The sequence below is a fragment of the Saccostrea echinata genome, unplaced genomic scaffold, assembly GCF_033153115.1.
Source record: "Saccostrea echinata isolate AGI-Se365-2 ecotype Australia unplaced genomic scaffold, CSIRO_AGI_Sech_v1 ptg000035l, whole genome shotgun sequence".
Classification (NCBI taxonomy): domain Eukaryota; kingdom Metazoa; phylum Mollusca; class Bivalvia; order Ostreida; family Ostreidae; genus Saccostrea; species Saccostrea echinata.
Genome location: NW_026889784.1, coordinates 1,923,634 through 1,948,022, shown reverse-complemented (window position 1 = coordinate 1,948,022; position 24,389 = coordinate 1,923,634). Strand labels below are relative to the sequence as shown.

The following is a 24,389-nucleotide window of genomic DNA, read 5'->3' as shown; positions in this document are numbered from 1 at the left end:
TTACACGTAGTGGGTAAATACAATTTCGTCCAATCGAATTTGTAAATCTTGGAGGATTGGCCCATTTGTTGGACAACGTTATATTGTCATTCTCCGACTTCATCTTCCCCTCTTCAGGTATATTGAGTAAAATCAGGTAAGTGGGGAGACCTGGAAATTATACAGTTACAGAGTGCGAAATTTGGAACAAGATTTGTGAACGATCAAGTCCTGTTCAGCATTACTTAATTATAATATAACATATAAAAGGCAGAATTCATTTGTCATTCATTGTTTGTTATTATGACTCGCTTGCCCCCCCCCCTCCCCCCACCTATATTGCGTAGTAAAAATTTTCGGATCACGTGCAGATGATAATGATAATATCTTCAGGGAGGAAGTGGGGAGGGGGGCCATGATCATTTTGTTTAGTACATAATTTTTTTTTAAAAAATTGCCAGGGGAGGGAGGGGATTGGGTAAGGGGGTTGTATTCTGGACCTCCTTACCCCCTTACATATAGGTCCCATACGTGGATCATTTATAAAATTAAAGGGTCGCAAAATTAATGCTATTTTTTTCTATATGAATAGATCTCTACCTGATATAGACAAGTACGTAAGCCTAGAAGGGTAAAATAAAGAATATGGAAAAAAAAAAGTCGTAATAACGACTTTTTATCTCGTAATTACGACTTTTTTGTAATAACGACTTTTTATCTGGTTATAACTACTTTTTATCTCGTTATTACGACTTAAGAAAGTCGTAATAACTACTTTTTATCTCGTAATAACGACTTTTTATCTCGTAATGACAACTTAATAAAATCGTAATAACAACTTTTTATCTTATTATAACGACTTTTTATCTCGTAATTACGACTTTCTTAAGTCGTAATAACGACTTTCTTAAGTTGTAATAACGACTTTTTATCTTACGAGATAAAAAGTCGTTATTACGACTTTCTTATGTTGTAATAACAAGATAAAAAGTCGTTATTACAACTTTCTAAAGTCGTAATAACAAGATTAGAAGTCGTTATTACGAGATAAAAAGTCGTTATTACGACATAAGAAAGTCGTAATAACGACTTCGTTATTACGACTTAAGAAAGTCGTAATTACGAGATAAAAAGTCATTATTACGACTTTCTTATGTCGTAATAACGAGATAAAAAGTTGTTATTACGACTTCTTAAGTCGTAATAACGAGATAAAAAGTCGTAATTACGAGTTAAAAAGTAGTTATTACGACTTTTATTATTTTTTTCATCTTCCTTATTTGACCCTTCTAGGCTTTCGTAGACAAGTGTTAAGGAATTGATGTTATTTAATACAGGGAGGTTGTTGGGTTCTTGTGAAATAAAAATTGTGAAAATATTTTTGCTCGTGGGTTGTAGTATACACTACATACACTGATCATCATGTTTATAGAATCCAGAATGTTTCTCTCTGATTCTGTTCGCCCTGAGATGGTTCGTGCCATGATGTTTCTCGCAAAAATCTGGCGTGAAATTCTCAGGATATTTTCACTATTTTCTCTTATTGTTATCAATCATAAACATGTTAAATTATTTATAAGTTATAAAAGAATATTTTAATGCTGTGTGCACACATTCCTATGTAACGGATCAAAATTAAGGTGCCTGTTTAATTTGTTTGAAGTGTGTTAATTTGCTCAAAAATTCAATGTATCCGACACATAAAGTACAAATATTATTTTCTTATTGTAATTTTGTAATTTGGCTGAGATCAAATGACATACGTGCACAGAACAAGAGGGAGGTCAAGGGTCTGGACCGCACAAAGCCAAATGTGGAAGCTTCCTCAGATAGTATAGATTCAAGTTTGTTCAAATCGTGACCGGAAAAGGTGGGGTCGCAGTGGGGATCAAAGTTTACATGTGGATTCTTTAAATATCTTCCTGGCAAGAACAGCAAAGCCACCATAAGTCACATTAATGTGGAAGCATGTAGCTGTAGCTTAAATTTTTTTCCCCAAATCATGGCCCCTGGGAGTAAGGTGGGACAACAAAAGGAGATGAAAGCTTTACATAGGAATATATATGTATGGAAAAAATCTGCTGATGAGAAAATAAGGACCAAAGTTACTCAGATTAGCATAATGGTCCATGGGCCTCGTGTTTAAAATTATTTTTAAAGACTGGATTAACAAACATTGATTGATAGATTTAAATATGTAATGTAAATGTTATACACTCTTTTCAAGAAACTTCTCAAGGAAACAATGTCTGAAAAGAAATGCCCAGCAGCTGGTACCAGTCCTTTCCGGAACTGGCAGCGACCAGACTTGCCAAGTAAATGCACGTACTATGAGGCCAAGTCTATGAAAGATTCACCTCACAACCACAAAGAACTGTAAGTACAAAATCTGGTTTAGCCAAATCTAATTAATGTAGACAATTTTGTCACCATTTGGATTCTATTTTCTTATTATTAACATGTTTAACATCTTTGTAAGTGTGTCAAGAAAAATTACCGTAAGCCACTGAAATTACAAAGTTTTATTTAAGTGGAAAAAAACATTTCATGTATTCAACCTTTAAATGATTTATATATTAAACAAGCATCAGCAGACTTGAATTTTCCATTTAGAAAACCAAAACCAAAGATAATGCCGAACATCCTGTACAATATTGGTAACACTCCACTGGTGAGAATTAACAGAATAACAAAGGCAGAGGACGTCCAGTGTGATGTTTGTAAGTAAAATAAATACTGAAGTCAGAGTTCTAGGAAATTCAAATCACTGTTTTCTTTCATTCAATCTACATTCTATATCATGCAATTCAGTGAATTCATTTTATATATGCATGTGTAAATGCTAGTACAATATACAATATTATGGACTGTTTAGAAGGGAGACATCACAAATTATCAGGTCTTAGTAGGGTTGTCACCAGAAGGCGCTTGCACCTAGGGTGACAACCCTACTCAGTCCTGATAATTTGTGATATCTCCCTTCTAAACAATCCGTAATAATTTTGACACGATACCAAATAGGAGCTTTTTTTTATCGCATTCTTACCGGGTATGCATGGGATTATTGTAAGTGGTGAAATTAATAGTTTTATTATCCTGAAGAATCTAAAGGATCAGTGCACTTAAGCTATGAGAGTTGGATCCCGGTGCTTTGCCAATAATAAATTTCCGAAATATATAAACTTTTTGAATCAGAATTATTAAACAATATCTTAAGAGCAGGGCTTGATATATTATATCACATAAAAATATTAAATAATGCTGAGCGACACTGGTTTTTGCGACAGGGGTCTAGCAGTTTTGTCACATTTCTATTGTTATTCATATGCATACCAGTTTTCAACGACATTTTTTACATCGAGCCGCAACTTGTCCATTCTTCTCATTTGCACAGAATGTGTATTTTGATTTAAACTTATACATATCCAAAGGGCAATGTTGGACAAATTGCGGCTCATATGTAATTTTTTAAAAAATTCTCCAAACTACGCTCGGGTTAGCTACTAAATTAACAGGTCACCGAGTGTCAACCTATTTTGACCTGTTTGATATTATAATCACTTTACTCACGTGACATTCCACTGTTCGATATTCTTTCATTGTGTCTGTCAATGGACTTCAGGGCTGTACACACGGATATGTATTTAAGTACAAAATCTGACTATGTATAGACTTTTACTACGGTGAATCCTAAGATTTTTCGAATCTTATAAAACTGTATTAAGAATAGGACAATGCTCTATTTCTTAATACAAGTCTTAACTTACCTTTCATTTTTAGACCAATCAAAAGTACTCACCTTGTGGTTATCCTATTTTTATCATAACAAAAAAAGCACGTGGTAAATAATGGTCGACTTTAGCAGTAAAAATATCGAAAACTCGTTTTATGGGAAGAAGATCAAAAGGAGTAACTACATGTAATTGTAAAAGTTGCTCAAATGCAGCGTTATCTATTCTAAAGAAGTTTTTGTAACTACTGGGGTCTTCTCTTAAATTTGCACCTCATCTAGCGATGCATTGTGTGCACCAAGTACATATACGAGTGTTCCGCTGCTGTTTCCATTATGATGCTTTTTTTTCAGTTTTCATGCAATGAATAATACGATAACAGATACTGCTAACAGAGCTCGTTTTCCATTATTGAGAGAAAGAAAGAGAGAGAAATATTGCGAGGGAAACACGTAGAAATCCCTAAAGTCTATTAACAATCTAATAAAACGTACAAACGTGTGTACAGGAAAGTATTATAATACAAATATAATCCTTGTATTATACAATGTACAGTAACTACAAATCTCACCATTTGTACTGGCCTGAACAACTTCAAAATAATAAAGAATTTTGTGAAAATGTTATTAGGGTCTTAAAGTTTACCTTGTCTTCTTTCACTAAATTGTGTTTTTCGTTTGGTATTTTGAAGGAAATTCTGGTACTGCCAGTGCAAATCAAGTGCACGATTAGTATGTAGCTGTGTTAGCTCATGTCGCCTCTGTATTATGGTCTGCAGGCATCTACAGACACATCCCTAAACACTAGTATCATACCTGACAATATTTGGATTGCCGAAATGAAAGAGATATTGAAGACATAAGCGAGTGATTATCGATATAGTAACGTTGTAGAATTTTCGTTGACCATGTTTTTTAATCTGAAATATACTTGTTCCGTCAATAAAATGTTAATTTAAATTACAGATAGTTTGTATTTCTTGGAGTTTTCATGTTAACCTAGCGACTCAAATTTTAAGTTAATATTTTATATTTCATTTCCGAATGTTATTTATCTATACATGCATATAATAAAATATGTATCACCGTGAGTACTACATACATGTATAATTTGTTTCACTACACGTTTGTATTACTCTACGTACTACATGTACAGTGAATTATGATTAAATGTAGTGTGACATCGAAGTCATGTACATGTGAATCATTCTTAAAACATACAATCATTCTTTGAATTGAAAAGCATTCAGCATATAAAAACGAAAAATGATAAAGTTTAAGAAAAAAGAGGGGGCATTTTTTATCATATACAAAAACTTAAGATTGATCCAATTCGGTGCTAGGCATCAAACATATGGTTACGAATCATGAAAATGATCAATATGTATGGCCATGAATCATTTATTATTTGTGTGAATCATGAAACTACACAATCTTTCTCTCCTCCATTTAAATTCATACTGTAGAATCAATTTGGAAATAATGTGCAAATGTTTACATTCCACTTCCATGCGATTTAAATATCTCCGCCCATTTGCGGGTACCTTAAATTCGAAAGTGGTCCAGTTCAAATTTCCAGAATTTAAGGCTTATACATGTTCTTTTCAATGACGTTGTGTGGAATTATAGCAATATGTTTAACAAAAAATTCGAAGTATAAATATCAAACGCATATGTATGCACAATAATCATAGATTAATTTAGCAATATAGTCTAATTTAAGGCTTAAAATGGGTGGCCGAAAAGGCTCCAAATGACACTCTAAAGTGCACTCATTCTTTAATTAAAAGGAATAGAAAATATCAATCAAACTTCCTGTGTTCTCTTACCCACTGCTCAGATTTCATATGTCAACAAACAACTTTGATGTCATCGTTAGAATGTATTGTTTACTGATCCCAAATATATATTAGTTATCTCACTTAAGACATTTTATTTTCATCTAAAGGGAGACAACACTGTTGTCACCCTGCATGCTTGCTTGCTATATTTCATTGTCATATAATGAGTGACAACACAAATGTCACCCTGCGCTTGAGGGAAACATCACAAATTGTCTACCCGCACATGACATGCTCTAAATCAATCAGATTGACTGTATTATTCTGAAGGATAATAATATAAATGGCTATGCAGTTTCCAATGAATTTGCTTAATGCTTTTATCTTTGTTATTTTGAGTGCTTCAACTGATGAACTAACTGTATACCTTTATATCTGTTCTTTTGTGTGAAGTTTTACTCTATTAAATGTATTTTATTTTAGATGCTAAATGTGAATTTTTCAATGCTGGTGGCAGTGTGAAGGACAGGATAGGACTGAGGATGATAGAGGATGCTGAGGCAGCAGGGATCTTAAAACCTGGTGATGTCCTCATTGAGCCAACATCTGGCAACACAGGTCAGATTTACTACTGCTCAACAAGGTCTTAATTTACCATATCTTGAAGATGATTTCCAGTAACCTAAACTCTCTCTCTCTCTTTCTCTGGTTTTACTTTAAATCAGCAAGGATCAGATATTGAAATGTGTTATCTATTTATGTGTGCAGCACATTACATTTACAATATTACTGATTTATGATAAGATGCTTGAGAATAATTCAGTAGACATGTTTATGGATTTCAGGTATTGGTATTGCCTTGGCTGCAGCTGTGAAGGGATACAGATGCATAATTGTGATGCCTGAGAAAATGAGTATGGAGAAGGTAATGACTTGAAGTCAAATGCATGCTACATGTATAATGAATATTCTAAGGCTAGAGACAATTTCTTTATTTTCACTGGTCATTTTGAAAATTTAAAGCTGATGGTCAAACTTTATTAACATTCAAGATTAATTAGCTTTAAACATCACTAATCTTTTGGGCCAACAAAAGTACAAAATTTATATCTCTAAAATTTATGGCTTCTGGTAGGTGTGCCATATTTTTTCTAGCCCTGCATGATTTTGAAATTGAAAAAAAAGTATAGAATGCATCAGTAGTTATGATTATGATAAAGAATTATTACAAGTATTAAATACATGTACATAAATTTAGAAAGTTATTTTTTAAAGTGTAGAGAAAAAGTTCAGAAATGACAAAATTAGTGTCTAGCTGAATAAATACATGCTATAGGTTGATGTATTGCGAGCTCTTGGTGCGGAGATTGTGAGGACACCCACCAGTGCTGCGTTTGACTCACCAGAGTCCCACATTGGAGTGGCAAAACGACTGATGGAGGAGATTCCCAATTCCCACATTCTTGATCAAGTATACTGATTACTTGTTTAAAGTTGTCAATTGCATATAAAACTATCTTTAATATTCTAATATATAAAAGAAATCTATCTTATGCCCTGTTCACATGAAGAGTTTAATTCGAATTAAACGTAAGTTACTGCAAATTAAATTTGATCCGCGTTCACACGGAGAATTTAATGCGAATTAGTTTAAATCGTATTAGTTTACTGCACATTAAATTACTTCGCATTAGCTCCGTGTGAACGCTAAGCAAAGCTAATTCGAATTAAATTTTGATGCATGCATAGGGGCAGAATTAAGTCACATGCCACATGTCGGTGGTCAAATATAGGTTTTTGTGCTATTTTTGAGTGGAAAACAAAGGAAAACTATGTTAATCACTAAAAACTGTTCAGACACTATGACATTATTTCAAATGTATATCTGCTCTGCACAATGTGACGTGATTTGCAAATGACGTCATAATAGCCTTACTGAATAGCCATATAGTAGGAATAAAATTTTAATTCACATTAGTTTACTTCGCATTAGCTGTCATATGAACGCAATTTAATTCGCATTAGTTTAATTCGCATCATTTTACTCCCATTAATTTACTGCGAATTAAACTCTCCATGTGAACAAGGCATTAGTAGACAATATGGCCAGATTATGAAGTATTTACTTTCATTTGAAAATGAAATATTGATCATTGTGTTCAGTCTTAATTAAATAAAAAATTGAACAGGAGCATGTCCCATAGTTAATCAAAAAGATTAATAATCACTAATGTCACATCACTGTGTATTGTACATGTATATTTCAGTATCGTAATGCCAGCAATCCACTAGCTCATTTTGATGGCACTGCTGAGGAAATTCTCCAAGCTTGTGATGGTCAGTACACAATTGTCTTTGATATCATTTATTTCTTGGAGGGGATCAGCTCTATTTCAGTTTCTAATGTTTTTATATATACATGTACCTGTCTCATGATTTACAGACAAAGTAGATATGGTGGTGGTTGGAGCTGGTACAGGAGGAACCCTGACTGGAATTGCACGCAAAATTAAGCTGAGGTGTCCCAACTGTAAAGTAAGAAACAGATTGATTTAAATGTTTTAATATCAGTGACATTGGAAACACAAAATTTTTCTTATGATTTGAATGTTTTAATATCAGTGACATTGGAAACACAAAATTTTTCTTATACAGTGCATTATATAATCATTGACATTTTTGAGATAAATATATTAATTTGGCAACTGCAGAAGAAAATTCATGAAGCCCAAAAGCATTGAGTTACAATTGATTTTTGGACAGTGTAGAAATCATCAGTTTATCTTATAAAAGTCAGATTGATTTTGATTTTTCTAATTAACATCTTGACTAAATGATTCAATTCAATGACTTAAAAAACTTTATCAGTTTTAGATCACCTGAGCCCAAGGCTGAAGTGAGCTTTTCTGATAGAAATTTATCTGTTGTCTGTTGTCGTCATTGTCGTAAACTTTTCCCAATTTCATCTTCTCCTCTAGAACCATTGAGCCAATTTCATTGGATGACACCATAGCTATTTATAGAATGGTATGTTATCTTATGGAACATTGTTTACTAGTGCTTTTTATTCCCAAGACTCAAGAGTCAAGATATATCCCAAACAGAGATACATGTATCATCATTTAAACAACCATTCACTGATTGATCAAACAATATCAATTGACTCCACCCAGTCACAACTCAAAAAAAATTCTGACTTTTGATAGCACCATAAGCCAAGGGTTTGTGAAGAGAGTACCAGATCAGAAACCTTTTTATAGGGAAGATGAGTGAAAATTGGGTGAGGTCATTGTAAGATCTTCTCAAGAACCACTAGTCCAGAAAAGATAAAACATATATGGAAGCACTCTCTATCATTGGCTAATACATTCACCTCTGTCTTTGGCTCTATTTCACAGTGTTAAGCACAAGAAATAGTGCTTTTGTTTTAATTTATAAAAATTAAATTCCTGCTCTAATGTTTGTTTTTTAAGGTATATACAATGTACATGTATTTTCTAAGTAGATCTAGAACTATTAGTTTAATTTGAAATAATCCTTGGAGTATCTTTTTTTAACCTCATGTCAAAAATCTTGATGCAGACCCATTGCAGAAGTGTCTAAAATAGGAAAAAATGACAACTCTGCTAGGGAAATTGAAATGGAAGCTTCCTTACATAGTGTAGATTCAAGTTTCTACAAAGCATGCTCTCTGGGAGTAGGGTGGGGCCACAAAAGGGGATCAAAGTTTTACAGGGAAAAATAAGGAGAAAATGATTTCAAATTGAAATCTTCTTCTCAAGAACAGAAGGGCAATGATTAGTAACATTAAAATGCAATTAATCCCAGGTAGTGCAGATTCAAGTTCATTCAAACATCTGCCTCAGAGGTAAGGAGAGAATTTTTCATGTGAATAAAAATAGAATTCTTTTTATCATGTGTTGACTCGGATGAGCATTGTGGTCCGTGGGCTTCTTGTTTTTTTTCTCTCTTTTTTTTTTTTTTTTTTTGCATTACTCCCAGATATATGTACATGTGTGTAAATTTCTGACCAAACAGGTCATTGGAGTAGATCCAGAGGGGTCAGTCATTGCAGAACCAGAATCTCTGAATAAGACTGACACCACATTTTATGAGGTAGAGGGAGTGGGATATGACTTTATTCCCACTGTGTGTGACAGAAAGGTACTGAGCAATTAATTGCACTGTATAAATATACATACTGTCATTTTGCACATTACTACTTAGTATATTTATGTAGAATCTTCTTAAAAATTAGCATTTCATTCATCACATAAATTGTAGTAATTCTTGTAGAGTACCTGTATTTTGAATTTATAATTTGAAATTGAAGAAAAGTATTTGTTTTAAAATATATTATATCCCACAACTCTGTCAATTTCATGTAAAACAGAATATGGCATTAGGCGAACAAACCATAAGAAAGTTAAGATTTGTCCTATAATTTGTTTTTCATTTTAGCTAGTTGATAAATGGTACAAGTCCTGCGATAAGGAATCTTTCATCATGGCTAGACGACTGATAAGAGAAGAAGGACTACTTTGTGGTAAGAACCTTTATACTTTCCATTGATTCAGAGTGTATCGTAAAGTGCTTAATTCATTTTTATGCCTTCCTTGAACAGGTTGAAAAAAGGGGGCATACTGGTTTACACCTGTAGGTCAGTAGATTGGTAGACCAAGTGTTTTCTGATCAATATCTTGAGCACCCTTTACTTGACAGCCATCAAGCTTGGAACACTAGTCCCCCCCCCCCCAACACACACACAGAGTAGACAACCCCTGTAGATTTTGAGTACCCAGGGTCAAAGGTCAAACTTCTCATGTTGTAGGAAGATATCTTCTGCTAAATATCTTCTGAACTCTTTGCTTACAGTTATCAAACTTGGTAATTTGCTCCTCTTAAAGGGTTTTTATCACGTCTCAAAATTTTTTGATATGACAAAGTTTACATGCTATTAAAGTCATATATAAAAAAATTTTTGCTAGAAAATTAATATTTTTGATGTTTCAGCGATTCAAAGTTTGAATTTCTCAATGTGCATATTTTGATCGCTGATGTTACGCGCCATTGCTCTGACGTCATAGGTGTCAATCCTGGTCAAGCGAAGTACTTATTGTGTATACGGAAGAATTTTTTCCCCAAATTTCCTGGACTTGGTCGAGAGATTTTTCTGTAAATGCGATGATGTTTATCTCCATTCAGAACAATCGTTTATGCCTGATCGATCACGATTTTTTTTTTCTGTCCTATAAAATAATTTTAGGAAAGATACCTTTAAAAAAAATAACAAATGACAAACACGCATTTTTTAAAAGTCGCACAGAATCTAGTAGAAATGTTGTGAACTTCGTAATGGCGTACGGCGCCATTGAAGAAGAGTCATTTCTATTACATGATATTCACTGCTAGAACAGATAGAAGATATACATGATTTATTTCTATATAATTAATTAAAATAATAATGAAGAAGAATTTAAAATTCCCATATCTATAAATGTTTATGAAGTTAAAGTAATTCTTCTATTTGGTTGAAGTCCCGAGTTGTCAACGGCTTCGTCTTCGGTGACCTCTCTCTAATTGTTGGCATATTTTCTGGTTATTTCTCTCTGCTAGACGTTCATGCATAAAAGATTGACTGTCCATAACCAAAGGAATATAGTCAATGTCAAAATTCCAACCAGCCATATTGTGTATTCTATTTATCTAGCGTAAAAATCTATTCAATATATTTTTTCTTACGATAAGCTTTACGAGTTTTATTGACCATTGACACCTATGACGTTTCAGTACCACGTGACCCCTATCTAATTAGTGGAGATTTTTACTTCGAGGACCCTATATTACGGGCATTTTTCATCTAATTACGGCCGTTTTCAACATTATTTCATAGTCAAATGATAATTAATCGTCTCAAAAATATAATAGTGTTTCATTTTTAAGAAATTTAGATACATGATAAAAACCCTTTAAGGAGTAGATTTTAAGGTCACAAGGTCAAGGGTCAAACTGGATATAAGAATACCAGTATATTAAATACTTAATATCTTGAAAACTATTTGCATGACAGACTTCAAACTTGGACCACTGTACCCTCAAAGAAGTGAATCATCCCTAAAGATACCAAGGTCTGATAGAGATCAAACTTAGTAAATACACTGTACAAAGTTGATCCTCTTTAATATTGCCACATGATGGTGTGGAGGGAGGATATATATTTTTAAAACATTTCTTGTTCATATAAATTTACATGTATTTAAGCAAAAGGAGACTGTGCATACAGATATTTTCATTCTTCTTTTTGATGAATTACAAAAAAATGACATCTGCCATCATCAGAAACCCACAATTGATTATGTGATTATGTCACTGTTCTCCTTCAGTGAGTGATGAAGAAACATGATATACACGTAACTAAGCATGTGTTTTCAAAGATAATTTTTCATAGGAATCATTGAGATAACACTTTGAGGTTCCAGTATTGTAAACCTTACTTGAGTAAAGTTAGTAAATTGTGGATTGTATATAATAAAAAGGTGGAAGCTCTGGTTCAGCAATGTCCATTGCCATGAAGGCAGCAAAAGACTTTGGACTTAAGGAGGGACAGAGGTGTGTGGTGATACTGCCAGACTCCATCAGGAACTATATGTAAGTCCCATTGTACTCCTGTATATTAGGGCTCTCATGGTTCCAAAATTTTTCAGGCCAGTTCAGTTCAGTAAATTTGCTGTTCGGTTTTGCGGGTTCTTTTTTTTTTACATCTATTTTTAACTCTAGTTTTATGAATTAGACTTTAAAAAATATTTGTTAAATTTAATTCACCTACAAAACAAGTTTTAACAATATTCACATCTTGACAGTAGTGTTTAAGACTACTAGGCCAACAAATAGTGATGACATGATCACCTTTTTTCAATAATTATCCCATCCAATTTTTAAATTGCATGCAGAATGATATAAAACCAAGAGTGACCACATGATAATATGATACTACTTTCCAATTTTTATGTTCTGTGCTCTAGCAAAGTACAAGAAAATAAGTATAGATGAATGCATGTTTAAATTTAGAAAGTAAGATTTGCAGTTTAAATCTGATAATTATGTCATATTGTTTCCTGATAATTACACATTGAATAATGTTCAAACTTTATCTGATATCTTTGATATTTAAACTTTATAGAATATATTACATTTTCCCCATTTCTAATAATATCCTTTTATTTTTTAGGACCAAGTTTCTGAGTGATGATTGGATGAGTCAGAGGGAATTCCTTGAGGCCAGCCAATCAGCAAAGGCTGCAGAGGAATGGTATGTATTTATTACTTACAGATGCTAGTTTGCATTTATTCAAGAGAACCAGTTACTGCAAAAAATCAACAAATCATAAAATAGAACTTCAAAAGACCATACATAGTATCTCTTGGTCAACCACAATAGCTGTGAATTTTTCAGAAAATTCAAGATCTGATTTCATTTGAGTTAAAGATATGTATACATACAGCATGACTTAATTAATAAAACACTTACAACACCAACAATAAAAAAGACAAAATGTATTTGTAAATTCATTTACTGTAAAGAGAGATTTGTCCCACAAAATTGTAAACTGGCTTAAGATTAAGAATAATTTTTAAATGTATATACAATATCTTTTAAATTGAAGTATTCAAATAATTAAAAGTAATATGCATTCAGTTCAGAGAATACAATAAAAAGAAATCTTTTCATAAATTATTTTACTCCTCAAGTAAGCTAGGTTTTAACATTTTTTTCCCCAATTTTTCTGACAGTCCATATGGAAAGAACAGGTCAGCATTTTTGAGTGTAATTCAAGTTCATCATGCTTTGCACTCTTTCATCATTTTCTGTGAGATAATGTGTGCATATACATATACTGAAAGAGATAGTTTAAATAAAACCAAAAAAGACATTATACATTAACAAACACTTTGAAGTGCAAAACATTCTTTTAATATACTGAAATACTTAGGTAATGGCACTTTTAACGCTCTCTTATTTCATCATTTCTTCTAGGGAATTTTGATATTCTTCATTAAAGAAATAATTTTTTTTTTTTAGTAGATTTAGTTTTTCCTGCCCTTTATCTCTTCGGTGAAAGGGAGAATAAATAAAGAAAATATATGGCTGGACCAGGAATCAAACCTGGGCCCCCTGTATCACCAGTCAGCAGCTCTAAATTCTGAGCTACCCAGGCTGATCCACCATCCATTTAGCCCAAACTACTACATTGCTCCCTCCTTAAATAGTTTTACAACCTCAAAGACACACAACTACACAAGTTCCTTTAAAGAAACTACTAATTCATCATCGGAAACCCACGGTCAGTCTCGCTTCTCTTACCTAAGAGTAAGAGCTATTAATTTATATATAATCTAACCAAGCCCCCCTTTCCCCACCCCCACTGACCACCAAATATTGTAGGAAAGAAGGAGTGAATAAAGAAAATATATGGCTGGACTGGGAATGGAACCCTGTGACTCTGTATCACTAGTAAGGTGCTCTAACTACTGAGTTACCCTGAGTGATGTCCTTATCTAGCCCAAACTACTATAGGTGAAAAATCACTTGTGAACAAAATCTAAAAAAAAATTATGAAGAGATTTTTTTCATTTACTGGTTATCCTTTCCTGTATTTTTTGTTTTGGTTCTCCTTTCCTGTATTTTTTGTGTTTGTTTTTTGTTGTTTTTTTTTTTATTTTGCTCACCTGAGCTAAAGGCTTTAAGTTTATCATCTGTTCATCCATTTGTCTGTCAGCTAATTTCACATTTTCAATTTCTATAGAACCAGGGGACACATTTCAACCAAATTTGCCACAAAGCATTGTTGGAGATGGGGATTCAATTTTCTTGAATTAAGGGCTATGCCCTCTTTCAGGGCAAGGTAAATAAGAAATAGTGAAAATTAAGTGGCATCTTGTAAAATCTCCTCCTCCAGAACAACAAGGTCACATTAGTCAGATGTGACATTCTGATATTGAGGAATCCCCATAGTGACCATGTGTGTTGATTTAAGTTTAGTAAAGTCACGACCCAATGGATTTAGGGTTGAACCACAATATGGGTCTAAAAATTTTTCATGGCAGTAAGAGAGATTTTTTTTCTCAAAAACCTAATGAAAAACAGACAGGCCAAGGTTACTTAGGTAGAGATTGAGGCCCATAGGCATCATGTTGTACAGCTCATTTTTAGCTCACTCCAACGAAGAAGTCAAGATGAGCCTATGCTGTACCCCCGGCATTGGCGTTGGTGTCCCGGTTAAAGTTTTAGGAGCAAGTCCATTCCCAAGTAACTATAAGTCCTACCTGAACCAATCTTGCATGGATGATGCATCTAGGGATGGACACTACCACACTAGCTTCGGATGCTGGATATGACCTCTATTTTCCAGATGAGTGACCATGTTAAAGTTTTTTGGAGCAGGTTCATTCCCAAGTAACTATAAGCCCTACCTGGACCAAACTTTCATGGACAATGCATCTAGGGATGTACACTAACCGACCTGCTTCTGATGCTGAATCTGATGTACTTTTTCCAGAGGAGTGAATTTTGGCCATATTATTACCATTTAAGTATGGATGATGTATCTAGGGATGAACACTACCACATTTGCTTCAGATGCTGAATCTGACCTATTTTTTTCAGTTGAGTGACCAGGTAAATGTTTTTGGTGTAGCTCTATAATTATATGGCCTGTTATGATAAAACTTGCATCTAAGGATGGACACTTCTAGACTTCCTCCAGATGTTGGAATTGGCCAACATTTTCTTGATTAGTGAACAGGTTAAAGGTTTTAGAGCAGATCCATTTCCAAGAAACTCTAAGTCTTACTTAAACCAAACTCGCATGGATATTGATTTTGGAATGCACACTAACTAGAAAAAAAATATGAACTGAGGTTTGCCTTACTTACTGATAACAATAACATTCGACGAGGTGAGCCTCATAATCTTTGATTACCTATATTTAACAAGTATGTGTAGATTTTGCATGCAAATATGACATTACATGATGTATCTTGGCAGTTTAAATTTTTGCTGCTTTTGCTTTGCATTCAGTGGAAAAATATTTTATTTTCCTATTAAAAACTTGAAACCATTAATATTGTTTTCTTTAATTTGTTAGCATGCATGTACATTGCCATATTGTTTATTCAATAGGCAGTTTCTTTGGTGCAATAATCTTTTCTCTTTTTTTTTGATTTCAGTAATTTTGATAAGTTATTTAAATAGATCACTACCAGTTGTAAGAAATCAAAGCAGACTAAGTTTGCTTTTAAATTATTATATAGAATCTACTTGGCACTATTGAAAAACAATAAGTTTTTATGACATTAAAAGTAAGACACTAGATAGTTGAATGAATAAAACTTCTAAGAGACAGGCTCAGAAATGATCAAATGGTGTGAGCTTCATCCATTCTGCACAAACTAAAATTTGGTGATCAGTGACTACTATGTAGTTAACATTAACACTGAATTCTCTATTGATGTGCTAAATGCTGTACATGTATATAGATATATATCATCTTTTTTAATTCATAGCTATATCCTAGATGAATTTATTAATGCTATAGAGTTAACATTAATAAATTAAGAGTTTTTTAATCTTCAGTAAATACATGTAAATTAACCCATTTAAAATATTGTGCCTTTGAAGGTGGTCCTCATTAAATGTGAGTGCCCTGCAGTTAAGAGCTCCTCTGACTGTGACTCCAGCAGTCACTATCCAGGAGACACTTGATCTTCTCAACAAAGAGGGTTTTGACCAAGTGCCAGTTGTTAATGATGCAGGGTAAGTAAAAAAATCTAGTAAGTAATATTGCTTTTTTAGCTCACCTGAGCTGAAAGCTCAAGTGAGCTTTTCTGATCACCCGTTGTCTGTCCGTCTGTCCGTCTGTCCGTCCATCTGTAAACTTTTCACATTTTCAACTTCTTCTGAAGAACCACTGGGCCAATTTTAACCAAACTTGGTACAAAGTATCCTTGGGTGAAGGGGAGTGTAAATTATTAAAATAAAGGGCATAGTCTCCTTACAAGGGGAGATAATCAAGAAAAGACAAAAATAGGATGAGGTCATTAAAAAATCTTCTTCTCAAGAACCACTGGGCCAGAAAAGCTGAAACTTATGTGGAAGCATCCTGGGATAGTGTAGATTCTAAATTGTTCAAATCATGACCCCCGGGGGTAGGGCGGGGCCACAATAGGGAATCCAAGTTTTACATTGAAATATATATGAAAAATCTTAAAAAATCTTCTTCTCAAGAACCACTGGGCCAGAAAAGCTGAAACTTATATGGAAGCATCCTGGGGTAGTGTAGATTCTAAATTGTAAAAATCATGACCCCCGGGGGTAGGGCGGGGCCACAATAGGGAATCCAAGTTTTACATTGAAATATATAAGAAAAATCTTAAAAAATCTTCTTCTCAAGAACCACTGGGCCAGAAAAGTTGAAACTTATATGGAAGCATCCTGGGGTAGTGTAGATTCTAAATTGTAAAAATCATGACCCCCGGGGGTAGGGCGGGGCCACAATAGGGAATCCAAGTTTTACATTGAAATATATAAGAAAAATCTTTAAAAATCTTCTTCTCAAGAACCACTGCGGCAGAAAAGCTGAAACTTATATGGAAGCATCCTGGGGTAGTGTTGAATTTAAATTGTTCAAATCATAACCCCCGGGGTAGGGCGGCGCCACAATAGGGAATCCAAGTTTTACATTGAAATATATATATGAAAAATCTTAAAAAATCTTCTTCTCAAGAACCACTGGGCCAGAAAAGCTGAAACTTATATGGAAGCTTCCTGGGGTAGTGTAGATTATAAATTGTTCAAATCATGACCCCCGGGGGTAGGGCGGGGCCACAATAGGGAATCCAAGTTTTTCATTGAAATACATAAGAAAAATCTTTAAAAATCTTCTTCTCAAGAACCAGTGGGCCAGAAAAGCTGAAACTTATTTGGAAGCATCCTGGGGTAGTGTAGATTCTAAATTGTTCAAATCATGACCCCCGGGGGTAGGGCGGGGCCACAATAGGGAATCCAAGTTTTACATTGAAATATATAAGAAAAATCTTTAAAAATCTTCTTCTCAAGAACCACTGGGCCAGAAAAGCTGAAACTTATATGGAAGCATCCTGGGGTAGTGTTGAGTTTAAATTGTTCAAATCATAATCCCCAGGGGTAGGGCGGGGCCACAATAGGGAATCCAAGTTTTACATTGAAATATATATGAAAAATCTTTAAAAATCTTCTTCTCAAGAACCACTGGGCCAGAAAAGCTGAAACTTTTATGGAAGCTTCCTGGGGTAGTGTAGATTATAAATTGTTAAAATCATGACCCCCGGGGGTAGGGCGGGGCCACAATAGGGAATCCAAGTTTTTCATTGAAATACATAAGAAAAATCTTAAAAAATCTTCTTCTCAAGAACCACTGGGCCAGAAAAGCTGAAACTTATATGGAAGCATCCTGGGGTAGTGTAAATTCTAAATTGTTAAAATCATGACCCCTGGGGGTAGGGCGGGGCCACAATAGGGAATCCAAGTTTTACATTGAAATATATAAGAAAAATCTTTAAAAATCTTCTTCTCAAGAACCACTGGGCCAGGAAAACTGAAACTTATATGGAATCATCCTGGGGTTGTGTAGATTCTAAATTGTTAAAATCATGACCCCCGGGGGTAGGGCGGGGCCACAATAGGTATATTAAAAGGGGGGAAATCTTGTAAAGAACAGCATGGCCAAAGTTACTCAGGTGAGCGATGTGGCCCATGGGCCTCTTGTATTTTATATGTGTATTCCTTGTGACGAGACCTTTCTTTGGGTACAAACATTCTTTAAACTCCTTACCTTCACGTTTGACCTTCATTTGACCTTTTTGAACTTTTACCTTGGCCTTGAGCTGCCATACGTGGGAATCAGTGTTTCACAAACACATCTTGTTTTTTTTTAATTTTTATAGAATGTAGACTACCAGAGTTCAATGTATTGTATGACTTACTTTCTACACCTAAGATTGTACTCTACATACAAAAAGGCAGCTCAATAAACTGTAAATAGACGCCATTCACATAAACCTTACATTTTAAATTCTACCCACGTACAATTACTATCAATAATCAAATGTTGACAAATAATTTCTACATTTCCTTTCTATTCTTCATATCAAACTGATGTTCCAACGTATAAATACAGAACTATAGAAACCTTTGAAAAGTTCTTGTTCACAAACAGAAGTTACACTAATCGGAATGGGTTAACTTTACAATATGACCGGAAGTTCGTAGACTATCAGCTGAAGCTGGTAATGTTGTTCATGGCATTTTTAGTATGAAGTGTGCCATTGGACAGAATGCAAATGGCATTACGTTATTTAGCTAAAAAGTTCAAATGATCCACAGCATTAATTAATTACTATTATGCAATATTCATGGACTCATTAGTAGGAAAAATAAATTATTTGGGTTAACTCACTGATTTATTTGGAATAAGTAATCAGCGGCGGATCCAGGAATTTCATAACGGGGGGAAGGGGGTCTGGGGGCTGCATTGAAGCCCCCAGCGGGTCCAGGGTAAAGCCCAGGTGGGGGTCCGGGGGCGAAGCCCCCTGGACTGACGAATTCTAACAAATAAGAGGTGTTTTTCCCTTGATTTTAGGATAATACAAACAAAATGTCAAAAGAAAATTCAAACGGGGGGGGGGGGGGGGGGGCACGCCCGGCGCGCCGGCGCTGGATCCGACTTCGGTAATACGTACTTTCATAATTGCATTTCACTAAATATTGTTTATAGCTGTATTGTGGACTTGGTGTAAAAGTTTAATTCAGCTATGTACAAGCGGATAGAATCGGGTGTGATTTCATCTCCATCTTGATAGAAATCCATAGACATTTGTGCATAAACTATTTCAAATACAGATTTCTTTCATCAATCTGAAAACTACATATTTGACGCAGTGGTTTGGATATTTTTAGAGTTTACTAGATATATAAGGATATTTTAATGTAAATTCACGAATACTCAGAAGACACCAGAGAGTACCTGTTCACTGCTTTGAGTTTATTCACACTAATTTAACGTATGCAATGAACTGTGGGTTTTGAATTTATTCATGTCGTGTTCCTCTACCTTTTGATATATTTTCATATTTAAAAAGAAAATACTGCTAACAAATACCATACTGATAAAATACTGGATAAACTGCGCAACCCCAACTACAAATATTAGACCTTATTTTCGTAATTTGATCATATACGCCTCGTTGACATCATTATTTTGAATTTGTTATTTGCCTTCTAAAGCAAGTAGATTAAATTTTACTTACACAAGATGTCATTTTTTCTGCATCAACTCTTGAACAAATAGATGTACACATCTATTCCACTTTTGTATGGCACTTCAACTGTATATAAATATGTCACAGGCACTTGACAAAAAAATTCCACACATTTATTCTTTATTTGTGTGGAATGTTCTTGTGAAGAAGCAATAGGCTGTATAAAAGCTGATCCTAATGAGATAAAATAATATACTTCCATGCTGTCACGGCCATACTTATTTTTACCTTTAGATATACAAAGTACATGTACCTTTCCATCATGTTCCATCTCGATCGTCTTAGACTCATGCATTTTCATAATAAACACTACCCAGCTATATAGGTGATAGTTTTAACATGCTTTTAGTTGGATTTGGCTAAGCTGAGATTGCTTCTAAATGAATATAAACCCTAGAGATTTTTTTTTTAATTCCACATTGTTTCAATTCAATCAAAAATGTTTGTGAAGTAAGTTTATTCCGTAATCTCTGGGGGGGGGGGGGGGGGGGGGGGGGGGGGAGAGTAAATAATCTGTCCTCGAAAATGTTGAAAATAAATAATCTGTCTGTCCTCGACTAGGGAGAAAATAAATAATCTGTCCTTGACTAGTGCTACTACCCCCCTCCCCCCAATGGAGTTTTGGAATTTGGCTTTTTGGGGGGGGGGGGGGCTTGTCAGACTTTTTTCAATGAAGAGGAAAATAAATAATCTGTCCTCCATCATCTTTGAAATATACAAACTGTACGCTCTTCAGCGACATGAAAATAAATGATCTAACTCGGAAAAATTGAAAAATTTGTCCCCCCCCCCAATCAAATGGTCGTCCCCTAAGTTTAAAATGTTCAATAAAATATACATTTAGCGACATGGCGATAACAGCCTGATAATGTCCCAGGAACCTGCACAGACCCAGTGATTTACATTGCTACTGACATTGCTACTGACTGTCTATCAAGATTTCGTGATAACTTGACGTAGCTCATTTGAGAAATGAGACACTGTGTTTACCGTCTAAAGCATTTTCTTCGAAATCCAATTCTTAATCAATGATTCGCCATCTTTTTGAGTTTTGCTATCTGTCATAAACGTGTGCTATGTTTAACATGCAGAGTTTTCAAAATTTTTATCATTTGAATTGTTGTGAACAAATATGAAGGAAAACGTACTTGATTCTAGTTATGTCTATAAATCAAATAATCTGTGTATTTGTATCTTAAACTTTATAAGCATGCGTAAGTAACAAACCGTGAATGCATTTAGGTTTGCCAACATGTACCTTTCCGAGAGATGTTGCATATAGACAAGAGACCACAAAAGCAAACACTGGTATATTACATGTAAGCAACAATATCAGGTTTAAAGTGGCCTTCCCCCAGAATCAAGAAACATCTTAAGCTTAAGTTAAAATCTAAAGAAGTCAAACAAGAGGCCCATGGGCCACAACGCTCACCTGAGCACTGTGGCTAGGAAAAAAGCAAAAATCAGTTCAGTATTGAAAAGCTTAAATGCATAAGTGGTCCCCACGTACCCCTAAAAAGGGGGGAGGGGGTATGATTTGAACAAAATTGAATCTACACTAACTAAGGATGCGTGCATATTTCTTTGACTAACTGTGGCTTTTTTCCTACAAGTTTGAACTTTCTTTGTGGCCCCACCCTACTCCCGGGGGTATTGATTTGAACAAACTTGAATCTACACTATCTGAGGATGCTTCCACATAAATATGACTAATCATTCATAGCTTTGCTGTTCTTGAGAAGAAGATTTTTTGAAGATTTTTCCTATATATTCCTATGTAAAACTTTGATCGTCCATTGTGCCCCCACCCTCCCCTGGAAGTCATGGTTTGAACAAACTTGAATCTATACTACCTGAGGATGCTTCCATATAATTATGACTAATAGCTTTGCTGTTCTTGAGAAGAAGGTTTTTAAAGATTTTTAGCTCACCTGAGCCGAAGGCTCAAGTGAGCTTTTCTGATCACTTTTTGTCCGTCGTCCATCTGTCCGTCTGTCTGTCTGTCCGTCTGTCCATCTCTCTGTAAACTTTTCACATTTTCGACTTCTTCTCCAGAACCGCTGGGCCAATTTCAACCAAACTTGCCACAAAGCATCCTTGGGTAAAGGGGATTCAAGTTTCTTCAAATGAAGGGCCACACCCTCTTTCAAGGGGAGATAATTAAGAATTAGTGAAAATTTGGTGGTATCTTTTAAAAATCTTCTTCTCAAGAACCACTGGGCTGTAAAAGTTGAAACTTATGTGAGACCTTCATTACATAGTGTAGATTCAAGTTTGTTCAAATCATGACCCCCTGGGGTAGGATGGGGCCACAATGGGGGATCAAATTTTTACATAGGAATATATAGGAATAAATCTTTAAAAATCTTCTCCTCAAGAACAACTAAGCCACAATTAGTCATATTGATATGGAATCATCCTTAGGTAGTGTAGATTCAAGTTTGTTCAAATCATGACCCCCAGGGGTAGGGTGGGGCCACAAGGGGGATCAAAGTTTTAAATAGGAATGTATAGAAAAAAATCTTTAAAAATCTTTTTCTCAAGAACAACAAAGCCACAATTAGGCATATTGATATGGAATCATCCTCAGGTAGTGCAGATTCAAGTTTGTTCAAATCATGACCCCTGGGGGTAGGGTGGGGCCACAATGAGGAATCAAAGTTTTACATAGGAATATGTAGGAAAAATCTTGAAATTGTTTTTCTCAAAAACAACAAAGCCACAATTAGTCATAATTTATATGGAAGCATCCTCAGGTAGTGTAGATTCAAGTTTGTACAAAATCATGACCCCCAAGCGGGGGGGGGGGGGGGGGGGGAACAATGGGGGATCAAAATTTTACATAGGAATTTATAGAAAAAAAATCTTTAAAAATCTTTCTCTCAAGAACAACAAAGCCACAATTAGTCATATTGATATGGAATCATTCTTAGGTAGTGTAGATTAAAGTTTGTTCAAATCATGACCCCCAGGGGTAGGGTGGGACCACAATGGGCAATCAAATTTACATAGGAATATACAGAAAAAAAACTTGAAAAATCTTCTTCTCAAGAACAGCAATGTCACAATTAGTCATATTGATGTGGGGTAGGGTGGGGCCACAATGTGGGATCAAATTTTTACATAGGAATATATAGGAAAAAATGTTTTCATTAACAGAAAAGTCATGTTTAGTCATATTGATAAGGAAGCATCCTCAGGTAGAGTAGATTCAAGTTTGTTCAAATGAGGGGGGGGGGTCCACAATGGGGGATCAAAATTTTAACAAGGGAATATATAGGAAAAAAATCTTTAAAAATCTGCTGCTCAAGAACAGCGAAGCCATTTGTTATATTGATATGGAAGCATCCTCAGGTAGTTCATAATCCAAGCCCCCCTTTAAACTTTTCAATACTGAAGTGATTTGTGCTTTTTCCTAGCCAATGTGCTCAGGTGAGCGATGTGGCTCATGGGCCTCTTGTTTCCCAGTGCAAAGCATATGTCTTTTGTTTTTTGTTTTTCAAATCTTCTAATTGTAGGACACATTAATGCAGCACATAATCAATATTTTTCTCCCCCCCCCCCCCCCCCCCCCCGAGTCAAACTCAGTGGTTTCAAGCTCTAAATTTGAATTAAGGTACCTTTTTCATTACAGAGACATTATGGGAATGGTGACTGTTGGCAATATGATGGCTCAGGTCGTGAGGTCTAAGATCAAACCCTCAGATCCAGTTTCTAAAGTCATGTACAAACAATTCAAAATGGTATGAATATTTTGGTTACCCATTTTTACCCATTTGCTTCTCAAACAATTGATCCAGATGATATAATGTCTGTGTACTTTCTTTATATTTTCAGGTATCCATGGCAACAAGTTTAGGAGAAATTTCAAGAATGCTTGATACTGACCACTTTGTTTTGGTTGTTCATGGACAAAGACAATGTAAGTTCATCATTAGGTGTACATTTATAGCTATATTTTCTTAATTAGAATTGAATAATTGTAATCACAGCTGAGTGAGGTACATGTATCAGAGAATTTATTTTCAGATGAAGGTAATAACTTAATGTCCAAAAAACAGATGATTTTTGGCATTGCCACAAGGATAGATCTGCTAAACTTTATCACACAGCACCAGAAACTTGAAAACCAGTGAACATTAGATGAAGGAAGCAAATTCAATCTGGGACCAGATAGTTATTATTCTAATATTATATGTTTAATCAAATTGTTTATGTTTGTCTTTTGAATCAAATCAGATTTTTCATTTATTTTTACATTTCACACCAAAGGAAAGTTATCATAGCTGTCCTAAGTTTCTAAATATTAACTAATATAATACATGTATATGTTTACCAAATAATTCGCTTTCTCTTTATTTACTTTTTTTGGTTGTTGAGTTGGGTACTATTGAATTTCAGTATGTCAGACATTGACATCTGAATTATTATGATTTTTAGTTTTGAAAAAAAATGTCAAACATTGATATTTTTGTAATGAGTTTTTTGTTTGGAAAAGTCTTTCTTTTCTTTTTGGACATGTTGGTGCACAAATCCATTATTTG

At 34.6% G+C, this 24,389-nt stretch overlaps 1 protein-coding gene across 2 annotated transcripts; it reads left to right on the top strand.

Moving 5' to 3' along the window:
- LOC133199743 (cystathionine beta-synthase-like) lies at positions 1–24,177 on the top strand. 2 transcript variants are annotated; one of them, XM_061335601.1, is made up of 17 exons: positions 1–136; positions 2,207–2,355; positions 2,593–2,699; positions 5,974–6,108; positions 6,336–6,415; positions 6,827–6,961; positions 7,758–7,827; positions 7,934–8,025; positions 9,529–9,654; positions 9,952–10,036; positions 12,027–12,138; positions 12,719–12,799; positions 13,282–13,299; positions 16,169–16,303; positions 23,480–23,588; positions 23,683–23,767; positions 23,875–24,177. In XM_061335601.1, exons 2-17 carry the CDS (start codon positions 2,225–2,227, stop codon positions 23,979–23,981), a joined length of 1,608 nt encoding a protein of 535 aa, XP_061191585.1. In that variant the 5' UTR covers positions 1–136; positions 2,207–2,224; the 3' UTR covers positions 23,982–24,177. The 2 variants fall into 2 exon arrangements, with proteins under 2 accessions (XP_061191585.1, XP_061191587.1); XM_061335603.1 differs by lacking the exon at positions 13,282–13,299 and having other exon boundaries at positions 2–136; positions 23,875–24,175.
- The last annotated feature ends 212 nt before the right edge of the window (positions 24,178–24,389 follow it).